Source organism: Heterocephalus glaber, unplaced genomic scaffold (assembly GCF_053883595.1).
Source record: "Heterocephalus glaber isolate CG9 unplaced genomic scaffold, H.glaber_assembly_v1.0 deba00000331, whole genome shotgun sequence".
Lineage (NCBI taxonomy): Eukaryota > Metazoa > Chordata > Mammalia > Rodentia > Bathyergidae > Heterocephalus > Heterocephalus glaber.
In genome coordinates, this window is record NW_028258142.1 from 60,657,111 (window position 1) to 60,668,875 (window position 11,765).

Genomic DNA, 11,765 nt, shown 5'->3' on the forward strand with positions numbered 1-11,765 from the left:
GTTTTGTAATGAGACTGTTCTCCTTTTGTGCTGTTGTGGCCTGGCTCTCGGGCTGCGGGCCTGCTAGGTGATGCTCGGCCAGCCGGCTGCATCCCCAGCCCTTCCTTATTCTGAGGCCACATCTTCCTGAACTGCCCAGCGTGTCCTTGAACTTGTGACCCTCACTCCTCACTCAGCCTCCCGAGTACCTGGGAGTCCTGGCATGCACCACCTTGCCTGGCTGAAGCAGTTTTTCATTTTACTATTTACCTTCTTTCATGTTGCCCGGGCTGTTGTGAAACTCCTGGGCTCAAATGACCTCCCCTGAGTCTCCGAGTCGCTGGGCCAACGGGACAGGCGTCAGTCACGCCTACTGCGCTCATTCTCAGTGTAAGTGACACCCAGGCCTGTTGAAGGCTAGGGCTTTGAGGAAAGTACTTTGTTGTTGTTCTGAGGATCCCACCGGACCTGTCACCTGGCTCTGATTCATCAAAACAAACTCTGGTTTCCTTTATATCCACCCCTCCCAGCTTCATTCCCCTTCCTCTGGGATAGATTTATTTTGAAGTAACACAAAGCAGAGGTTGGTATATTTGGTTTTTTGCTCATAATTTTTCATGGTCAGTAGTGCTTATGAGTTTTTTGCCAGTCAAGTTCCTAAAATCCCATGGAGTGTGAGGTGCAATGTGAACTAAATGTTTTGGGGCACATCTGCGTCGCGTACCGCTCCTCCTGCTTCAGCCTTCAGTGGTGACAGAGTTGCTCCTGCCTCTGACAGCAGCCCGGTGCAGACGTCTGGGCCCTAAATACCCACCAGCAGCAGCCCTTCGGTTACCCTTTTAACTCTAAACTCTTTCCTAATTATTTTTAGTACTTTTCTTAGCATGGTCATTTTCCTGGACACACTGAAATAACGTATCTTTTAGAAAAACTATTGCTATTTCGTAACTGTTAAGCTTCAGGGTTTTTTCCTTCAGATAATCGAAATTTTCAGAAAAGGTGTAATCCGAAAGCTCTAAACTCACCTGTAAACAGTTAAGTGATTTTTAAAAATTATTCTCAGACGAAATTCTATTAAATGAATTAGGAAGGATCGTAGGCACCATGCAATTATATTTCATACACAAAACAGGGTTTGATGTGCAGCTGCTACTATACATTTTATGGGAAATATTTAATGTTCCACATTTCTATTTATAAATAACAAAACCGAGGTTCTATTAAAATATTTGAATATAGGAACATCTCTGGCATTTGAAGTAAAACAGCCAAGCACAGTGGTGCGTCCTGTGCCTGTCGTCCCAGCCACATAGGCGTCTGAAGCAGCACAGTCATTTGAGCGTAGGCGATCAGGGCCATCCTGGGCGACGTAGTGAGAAGTCATCCTAGAACACAGAAGAACAAGGACTGACTTACTGCATTAAGAAATGGGGTTACGGGGCCGGGGATTTAGCTCAATGGTTCCGCCGCCTGCCTTGCAAGCGGAAGGATCCAAGTTTGATCCCCGGTACTAAAAAAAAAAAAGAAAAGAAATAGGGTTTCACCGCTCACGTGCCTGAAGTTTTGTGCACTTTCTTTGCTGTAAGGGCAACCTAGCTTTGACATTCTAGTATGGACGTGATTTTGCGACGCATTCACATGTAAGCTCTGTATTATCGTGTGCACTTAGCACATTGATTTAATGTGAGATTAGAAGCCCCGCCAGAGCAGGAAACCAGCCTTCTGGTCCAGACTTTTTCCCTTAGGGTTTCCCATAAGCCATTCAAAGAAAAAAAAAAGCCAGGGCTGCTTTGTCAGGACCGAGTGTCACTTAGAGGATGTGTGTTTAATAAGTATATGATTGCACAGTTTGGGTTCCCTATAAAGTCTATGCAGATGTTCCCAAATCTGGAACACATCTGGGCCCACAATTTCAGGTAGGGGTGTGCAGCTGGTGGTCACAGGTGCACAGAGGTGATGATGCACAGGTGTGTGGGTACTTGTTCCCCTGGAGTGCGTGTGTGCAGAATGTCCTTGACCTTGCAGTGTAAACTAGCTCGCTCTATTTGGTGTGCTCTGTTCTCTTAACAGATAGTTTCTTCCAGTTTTATGTAAACTAAAGGGAAGTTAAATGTTTTGAAAGTTAAATATTTTACCAAGTGTGTTTTGGAAGAGCTGTGTGTTAAAGGTAATAGTCATATGTGTTGGAAGCAGGGATTTCCTTCTTCCATGCTTTTTCCTCCCTCACTCTTGCTTCCCACCACTCACCAGTTTGCATGTGGGAAGCAGCGATTTTCTAATAGTACAATATTTGAATGCCTTTTCCACTGTCCCCCTCTTCTCTCTTACCTGTGTGGAATTACACGAATACTTTTTATGGGACAGGATATAAACATTAAGAGAGTGATATTACCAGGCACTTTTATGTAGAAAACTCTGTCATGACACAAAAGTAAACTAAGTCAAACAATCCAAAAGATTGAAATGCAACAGTCTTCTGTTGTGATCTCAACTATTCTTATTTATTTCATTTTTTTACATTGAATATTTTATGGCTTTAAAAGTAGTTCCCAGGCTGGGCGCGATGGTGCACACCTGTAATCCCAGCACTTGGGAGGCTGAGGCAGGAGGCTCACTGCAAGTTTGAGGCCAGCCTGAGCTGCCCTGAGTTTAAGACCACCCTGAACAACACAGTGAGAACCTGCCCGCCCCCCCCCCCGCAAAAAAAAAAGAGTTCCCAGGCTGAGCATGCGGCTTAGTGGTAGAGTGCCTACCTAGCACTGGTGTGATCCCCCAGCACTGGAAAGGAGAGGGAAAGTAGTTGCCATGTGTTACCAGCCCATTCGGTGTTGTTAGTTCTTTCTCATGAAGCACGAGAAGCTGTCATGTTAGGAAGGTAAGCCAGTGCCGGACTCCTTTGCAGATCTTCTGCAGCAGTACCGTGCTGCCGTGAGCAAGCTGGGCAGCGTGAGCAAGGACCTCAGCGGCCAGCTGCAGTACCTGCACACTCCGGACATGAAGAAGAAGAAGCAGGAGCTGGATGAGCAGGAGAAGAGCCTGAAGCTCATAGAGCAGAGACTTGGTGCGTATGCGCTTCGGGTTAGCTTCTTTCCTCTGTGCAGAGATGAAATATTTACGAGTAAAGAGACCAGCTGTAAAAAGGAAAGAAGCAAGGTGTACTGGCACACCCTGTAGTCCCAGCACCAGCAGGCTGAGGCAGGAAGATTGCCATGAGTTGGAGCCCAGCCTGGGCTAGAGTGTTTTCAAAGCACTGAGCCACATAGCAAGACCCTCTGTCAAAAAACCAAACCAGCTGGGGATTTAGCTCAGTCGTTCTACCGCCTGCCCTGCAAGCGCAAGGTCCCGAGTTCAATCCCCGGTACCAACCCAAAACAAAAAAACAATAGTGATGAGGAAAGTAAGACAGACCACTACCATATATGTATGCATGTATTTTGGGCCAGGGACGTAGCTCAGTGGTTCTGCCACCTGCCTCACAAGCACAAGGTCCTGAGTTCCATCCCTGGTACCAAAAATTAATACATAAATGATCTGGGACTTAAAATGGACACAAAACTCTTGCCTAGCCCTAGTCGTCTGATGATTGATAGTGAGCCGTTCTCTTAGCAGGAGTAGTGACAAGCACTCTGAGAACTGTTCCTGAACTCCTCTTTATAAACTGAGATACATTTCCACTTGCTTTTCTTGTATGTAATCGTCCAGCTTGCATTTTCTCTCCATGTAGGTATGACTCCCACACGAAAATGTAATGACTCGTTGCATCATTCGGCGAAGGTTGAGATGACAGAGTGTCCAGTTCCTCCTAAAAGAATGAGAAGAGAAGCCACCAGACAAAACAGGTGAGCCTGTCCTGAACTGAGAACTCTTACTGGTTAGTTTCTCAAAGCTCCTGGGCCATTGGACTGAAAACTGTGTAACCTGTAATACCCATGGTTCAGGGGGCTGAGGTAGGGGCATCCCAAGTTTGGAACAGTCCAGACAACTTAGCAAGACCCAAAACTAAAAGGACTGAAAGTTGGATTTGTTTCTGGTCTCAAAAAGTGAGTCTTACACAGGGTTTTCACTTTCGTTTCCGTGGTTATCGCTTGTGCTTCCTAGCAGTCCCTTCCCTGGCACCACTGCTTCTCCTCCTGCTTCCAGGCCGGCTCTGACTGAGCCCGCCCTGCTGAGTGCTGTCGCCTGCACAGTGAGCACCCGCACGTGGCTGTGGCCATTTGTTTGCACCTTGGAATGTTCGTGAGTCGGGTTCTGTACCATAAACACACCGAAACACTGATTTCCCTCTGAGCTATAATCAGGGTCTTAGAGACCCTAAGCAATGATAAGCCATAGGCATGGCATTCGCCTGGGTATCCAGTTTTCTCAGTGACTTGTGTCATATGGAATAAAAAGGATCGGGATGAGACCACTGTGCTCCCTCACGCTGTAGGCTGCACTTCTTTTCCTATTTTTACTTGGCCCACACTTGCTCTCTAGAGCCTGTTTCTTTCCCTGCCTTTAATAAAACTTTGCTTAAAAAAAAAATGCAGTATGGGGCTGGGGATTTAGCTCAGTGGTTCTGTCGCCTGCCTTGCAAGCGCAAGGACCCGAGTTCAATCCCCGGTACCAAAAAAAAAAACAATTCAGTATGTATGCGTACCAGTTCCCCATACGGTGGATATATTCACAACGTATTGCGGACATATACTAATGAAAAGAATTTTAGATCCTTCCCTACTCCCAGATCTTAAAAATAAAAAATAGTAAACACTAATTTTACTCCCTAATAGTGACTTTTGCTTTTATGTTGTTTAAATACATGGCACTCTGCTTGATAGACATAGGAAATGCAAAGTCACTTGCATATTATTTAAAATTTGCTTATGATACCTGAATTTGGAGAATCAGTTACCATTTGGATAGCTCACCAACAGTATCAGAAGCCAGGTATGGTGCACACCTGTAATCCCAGCACTCCAGAGGCTGAGGCAGGAGGGTTGCAAGTTCAAGACCAGCCTGGATTACATAGTGAGACCCCTGTGTCAAAAACCAAAACAAAAGAGAACAATTCTGCAGTCCAACTCAGTGGTGGGAAGTGGCCCTAGTGGATTGGAAATGAGCGAGGCGTCCCGCAGAAGGTGCTGAGGTGGAGGCCCGTTCCTTCTAAAGGTAGTGGACAGACACCGCTGAGAGCTCTCGCGTCAGGAGGAGATTCCCTAGGACTGGAACTGGTGTCCTGTGCTCCCCAGCTACGTAGTCTACCTTTGTCCAGTACTCGAGTGAGTGCGCACTCTGCGCTGGGCGCTGCCGGGCGAACGAGTGACACGGTCCTTGCCCCTGCTGTGTTCTGTGGTCCTGTGCAGAAGAGGGGCTCTGACAGTAAACTTTTTCTGTGTATAAAGAAAAAGCAAGCGACAGTCAAGGGTGGAGAAGCAGCAGCAGTAGTCGGGAAGCAGTGCTGGGGCCAAGAACTGAAGGGTGGGAAGGAGCAGCCACGTGGAGGCGCTGAGGAGACGGCAGGCGCAGGTGTGGGGGACTGAAAAGATGCCAGTGACCGACCCTGCTGCTGAGCCGGGGGAGGGCGGAGGCCGAGAGGGGCTGGACACAGGCCGGGCTTGAGGCAGCGTCCCCATCACATTGCAGGAGGTTCCCATACAAACCCACGGCCCTCCCTGGCAGTTGCTGGGGGACCAGCTTGGTGCAGCGACAGCTGAGGTTCCATTCACAGAATCCGTGTGCTGACTTTGGCGAATGGCTGTCTTTCAGGTTACCAGTTCAAAAGGTTTTTATAGAAAATCCCTGAACTCTGGGAGGCTGAGGCAGGGGCATCACAAGTCCAAGCAACTTAGCGAGGCCCTATCTCAAAGTAAGGAACAAGAGGCGGGGGTGCAGGTGCGGCTCGGTGTGCGGGCCGAGGTTCAGGGCCCAGGCCCCAGAGCGAGGAAGAAAAGTGAGCGGCCGGCCCTCGAGCAGTGGGGTCTGGGCGGTGATGTCCGGGGTCCTCGGTGGGGACCGTGATGATGCCACTCGGACTGGCACTGGCCAGGGCGCCTGGGCCGTGTGAGCCTCGCGAAGCGCCCTGGCTGTGCTGTGCCCGGGTCTGTCTGCGGAAGAACAGCGGTGCGCACGCCCTTCCGTTCTGGTGGCTGGGTTTTCTCGTGTTGACGAGAGGTGGCTCTGCTCCGGAGCACGCGCGGGAGCTGACCGAAGGGACCTTGGGCCTTGGGGCGCGTGGTCCGTCCACGGTGGGCACACAGGCTCGGCCCAGCTCCTGCACACAGGCACGTGGGCTGCTCAGCCGCAGCAGGGTGCAGTCAGCCAGATCCAGATCCAGATCCGGGGCAGGGCGATCCCTGAGGCACAGGACTGGTTAGTTTTCCTCATAAATCAGTGAGAACAGGAGAAGGGTAAATTATCATAGGTAGCCACGTGCAATGTGTGGACCTTGCTTGGATTTGGATTTGAACAAGGCAACTTTAAAATGACAGTGCATGCTTCTGGTAATCCTAGCTGTTCAAGAGGCTGAGGCAGTAGGATCTCAAATTCAAGGCAAGCATGACAAATTTAGCAAGACCCTACTTCAAACCTGGGTGTGGTAGCGTAGGCCTGACATCCCTGTACTTGGGTGGCTGAGGCTGGAAGATCACTGAGTTTAAGACCAGCCTGGGCTACATAGTGAGTTCAAGGCCAAAAAGACCTGCCTCAGAGTAAAAAAATGAAAAGGGCCGGGGGATGTAGCTCAGTAGCACCACGCCTGCCTCGCAAGTCCAGGGTCCTGAGTTCGATCCCTGGTACTGGGAAGAAAATAAATAAAAGGATGGAGGTATAGTTCAGTGGTAGAGCACTTGGCCAGTATTTATAGTCCTGGGTTTAATCTTCAGTAATATCACCAAAAAATAAAAAGTTGAAAATTGGAGAAATCTAAATATTTACATATTAATATAAGTATTTAATATATTTTTGTTTGGTATTGAGCATTGAATGCAGGACCTTAGCACTGAGCTACATGTCCAGCCTTTTTTCTTTCTTTTTTTTTTTGAGACAAGGTCTCACTATGTAGTTCAGGCTGGCCTTGAACTCACTATGTAGCCCAGGCTGGGCTCAAACTTGAGGCAGTCTTCCTGCCTCAGCCTCTGGAGTGCTGGGATTACACGTGTGCGTCACCATGCCTGGCTCTAAGCCTTTCTTCTGTTTCTGTTTTTGTTTTTTTCTTTTTTTGGTACTGAGAATTGAACTCAGGACCTTTTGCTTGCCAGGCACATCCTTGGCCCTCTTTTTCTATTTTTTGTTTTGAGGTAGCCTAGGATGCTAAAGTGGCCGAGCTGAGCTTGAACTTGGGATCCTCATATTGATTTTATGCATAGTAACAATATTTACATTAAATATATAATTTTTAAAAAGAAATAAATGTATAACTAGAAATGCATGCTCTAGGGTATTTCCTGGTTAGATGGTATGTGGGATATACCCTGAAATACTGTGGGGAAGAGCAGAGGATATTAAAACAGGATTCGGCAAAGCGTAATTAGCGCAGCTCAGGAGACAGCCGGCCCACTGCAGCGGGCGCCCCTCTGCTCCTGTCGCCCCAGCGTCCTGCGTGCTGGGCGGGGCCGGTTCTGAGCCGCACCTGCGCCCCAGCAGGCTGCTCAGGGGCTCCGCGCAGGCGCGGGCTTTGGTGTCCTCGTCGTGCCTGTGTGCGTGCGTGTGCCCAGGACCTCACGCGTGCTAGGCGAGTGCTCTGCCTGAGTGGCACCCTCAGCCCAGTCACTGACTAGGATGGAGTTCAGTAAGGCTTCCTGGCAGTGTCTTTGGTTTGTCGCCGCTGCTTACAGCTGTGTCGTCTTCACGCACGCCATCTGCAGGGAGCCGCGTGGGGGCGGCGCTCGCTTGAGCGGGGCTCACGTTCTCTGCAGGACGGAGGCCTGGGGCAAAGTAAAGAGTGAGTTCAGCCTCGGCCCAGTATCCTGAGTGCGGCCCGGTATCCCGAGTGCCGTTTCAGCATGTCGGCAGCGTAGTAGCGTGGCATCCTTCCGCCTTACAGAGTGTGAGGAATCGCGGGACGGACAGGGACAGACAGAAACTGGGCCGCAGGCCTTGCCCCGTCGCCTTCCGCCACACCTCCGTGTCAGGACCTGACTCCTGTTGTCAGCGTCAGGTAGCTCACCTGGCCCATGTTTCAGTGCGGCCGCAGCGGCACTGGGTGCGAGCGCTTCCGTGTCGGGGCTCTGGTCAGTGTGTGGGACGCCGGCCTCCAGTCTTCCCCGCCTCCTCAGGTGTGCTACATTTTATTCTAGCCGTTATTTAGCCCTATTTTTCTGGAGCTTCAAATTGCCTTTCCTTCTCTGTCCCGTGCACCTTGTCAGATCTCTTCCTGTGCTCGCGAGGTGGCTGCGGACCGTGCAGGCCGCCCCTGGAGTGCGCAGTTCACTGGGGTCCCGAGCGCAGAGCCCATGCGTCTGCAGCAGCCCTCACCTGCCCTGAGTTCAGCCAGAGCCTCTGGAGCCTGGGAGCCAGGCTGGGGTGCGCGGAGGCGGCGGGCTGGGCTGCAGAGACTGGGAGCCCAGAGCCACTTTGCATGCAGAGCGTCCCTGTTGGCACGGACCCAGAAGGGTGGGGACGGCAGGAGACAGAGGAAAGTACCCTGGGCCGTGCTTTGCTCCGGTCTGTCTGGCCCCGCCCCGCCAGGCTCGGAAGGGCTGGGTGGTGCCAGTGAAAGGGACGCATCTGCGGCCCGAGGCTCCGTGGCTCCACGCAGCTGCGATCTCGATCTCGGAGGCCGTGGGGAAAACAGCCTGGTCTCCTAGCAGCAGGCGAAGAAGTCTCTCTCCTCACTGTAGTTACAGCCAGGGGCCGCCTCCCACAGGCGGGGAGGCAGCAAGTGAGAGCACACCGCCAAGCCAGCCTGGACGTGGTTGGCCAGAGAGCCTCAGCATGGTCGGGAGAGGGGCAGCCACAGCCTTCGCCTGGAGGACAAGGACTAAAGTCAGGGAGCCGCCCAAATAGCAGAAAGCTTCTGTAAGTAAGAGAAGAAAGGAGAACGCCTCGGGCTTCTCAGGAGCTCTGGAAGAAGATCCAACCTTGGGAGAGGCCAGGGTGACTGACGGTGACTGACAGGCGGGCGCCGAGCGAGTGAGCCAGCGGCCGAGGTGAGAAGTGGCCGAGCTCGAGGAGGATGGGAGGAGACGCTCCAAGACCGCAGGAGAGAGGGCCGGGTCCCCAGCACAGCTCGGAGCCCAGGAGGACGCAGCGTTCACTGCTGAGCTGTGGGCTCACAGGGCGGTGTGTTTTAGCCTAATGGCCTCTGGCCCTCGCATCCGCTCATCCCTGGGCAGATACCTGCTTCTCACCGCAGCCTCAGCCTGTTCTCCATCAACCCCGAACTCGCTCAGTGTCAGCGCTTGAATCTTACTTTTATTAGTACATGTTTGGAGTACATATGGATTATATGGATTTTTTGGTGGGGTTTTTTTGGAGACAGGGTCTCACTGTGTGGCCCAGGCTGGCCTCAAACTTTCCAGGACCCTCGACCCTCCTGCCTCAGCCCCCAACCCGCCCCCGATTGCTGGGATTACAGGCGTGTTCCACCACACCCAGCTCACTGTAGGGAATGAAATTAACGTATTTTAACAGTATTGAAATACTACTTTTAAAAAATACTAGTATATTTAATCTTTAAAATGAAGAACAAAGGTCAAATACATATTCTTTTTTTTTTTCCTTCGGTACTGGGGATTGAACTTGGGACCCTGTGCTTGCAGAGCAGGCGGTGGAACCACTGAGCTAAATCCCCGGCCCAACCCCATACTTATTCTTAGTAGAGCTCACATACCATATTTTGTCGGCTCTAAGACGTCATTATAAAGAAAGCCATTACTTGATGAAACGTTGAAGAAAAGGTGCACAGGCTAACTCAGCATCAGGAAGTGCATCCGGACTCCCTCCCTGGAGAAGGCTGCAGTTTAGGGGCCTGTCCTTAGTTAGGCGTGTGCAGTGGTGCACCTGTAATTCCAGCCCTCCAGGCCGCGCTTCAGAGGCCACCCAGGCTGCAGCAAGACCCTGTCCCAGACGCCGCCCAGCTGTGTGCTGTGTCCTTCTTTCTACACCAGTGGGATTGTGGGTATTTTTTGTTTGTTTTTGGTTCCGGGGATCAAACTCGGATTCTTGGACTTGAGCAGCAAGCGGTGAAACCACTGAGCTAAATCCCCCGCCCCAGTATTTTTTATATGTTTTTCCTTGCTTGTCTTTATTTTGTGACTTTTATAAAAAGCATAATTTCTCTTGATTCTTCCTAACTTCATTCAGAGGAAGGAGGGAAGTAAGTAAAAATCTGTAGACTGGGTCTGAGGTGAGGCCATCACTCATTCCCTACATCACAAACGTGTGCGCATCCACACACAGTACCGCAGCTCTCACTTGTGTGCCTCGGAAGGAAATGACTCTAAATGAGGCCTTAGTTAAATCATTTACACTGCAAGTCAGAGTCAGGGTCGGAAGGACGTGGCTCCGTTGGCTATGTAAGCATCCAGGTATGTGAAGAGATTTGGGGAGCGAGCGCTATGGTTCATAAACTTACTGTGTTCCTTTCTCCCCTTGCCCAGGGCTGTAACTAAGCCAGACTCATGAGGGAATCGCCCAGCACTAACAATGGCTGCCTCTGCATCTCTTTCAGAAGACCGAAAGGTGACTTGGCCAACTGAGTGTGCAGACGGACGGAGGCCCCGGACGGGCAGGCAGGCCTGGAAGCAGCTCCCAAGCACTCGGGCTCGCGCTCGGGCTCAGGCTCGGGCTCGCCAGGCAGTGTGGACTGACTGGGCTCATGTGTCTGCAGAGTTGTCCTTGGGAAGCGCTGTGGCCCTGCCTCTGAAACCACCACACAGCGTTCCCCAGGCCCGAGGGAAAGCATATGTACTATTTTTCAGTATATTGTATGTTAGAAACATTTCTTAAAACCTTTTTATTACTTTTGTGTGAATTTATTTAACAGAGATGTTTGTTCTTCTGTGTGAGGAAGATTCTAGAGACTAGATATTTAATGTAAATAGTTGAAGAAATTCAGTAAAGAATTCCAGATAAAAAATGGGGAAAGCACAGGTCTGGGACTCCAGATGGTAAGATACATGGACATTGCATTGATGAGAGAGCTTGGGACAGGCCGCAGTTCAGATTCCAGAGAGTTATCCCGAGTATGAATAAAGCATACAGCCGCACCAACTTTTATAAGTACTGTCTGACTTTATTAATACTAGATTATATAGTATCAGGCTTAATTCTACATTTACATTATTTTGTAATTTTTTATTACTATTTTTAAAGGAGTAAAGAAAACTCACATTAATGCAAGAACAATTTGGTAGAAAGTTGTTGCAAAAACACTGAGTTATGTATTCATTAAGGTTCATGTATGTCAGTGCGTGTGTCCTTGTGTACGGTCAACACTGTCAGTCGTTTTGTAAATAATACTTTTGGTACAGCTTTGTGTCCTGGGAAATTTGTGCTTTTTAATCCTTTCTGAAAATACAGTTAGGTTAATAAACAGGATTGTTTCTTCCCTATTGTGGACAGATAAGTGTTTTTCTTTTTTAATTTACAGCTCCATAAAAGCAATCTTGGTAATAACTGTTATGACAGAAAGCTGTCTTTAGAGCTAGAACCTATTTAACCGTGTTGTTAAACAAAATGGCAGTAGAAGAATGAGCTACAGGGAAGTTGGCCCGCATAGTCCTGACAGCATTGGAGGCCTGGAATAGTAGATGAGGTAAAAATGATAGGTAAGAAAGGTTGGGGAAATCACTGTGTAGGGACTACGC

General features: G+C 49.8%; 1 protein-coding gene across 3 annotated transcripts in view; it reads left to right on the forward strand.

The window, feature by feature from the left end:
- The window catches only part of Smchd1 (structural maintenance of chromosomes flexible hinge domain containing 1), a 121,301-nt gene extending 109,791 nt beyond the window's left edge, over nt 1-11,510 (forward strand). The window contains exons 46-48 of one of the 3 annotated variants that reach the window (XM_087194322.1): nt 2,882-3,040; nt 3,704-3,818; nt 8,796-9,096. In XM_087194322.1, coding sequence (XP_087050448.1) covers nt 2,882-3,040; nt 3,704-3,818; nt 8,796-8,961 — 440 coding nt within the window. In that variant the 3' untranslated portion in view covers nt 8,962-9,096. Of the gene's footprint in view, nt 1-2,881; nt 3,041-3,703; nt 3,819-8,795; nt 9,098-10,627 lie in introns of those variants that run through there. The other 2 variants (XM_004853186.4, XM_087194319.1) reach the window with 2 other exon arrangements.
- Nucleotides 11,511-11,765: the final 255 nt, after the last annotated feature.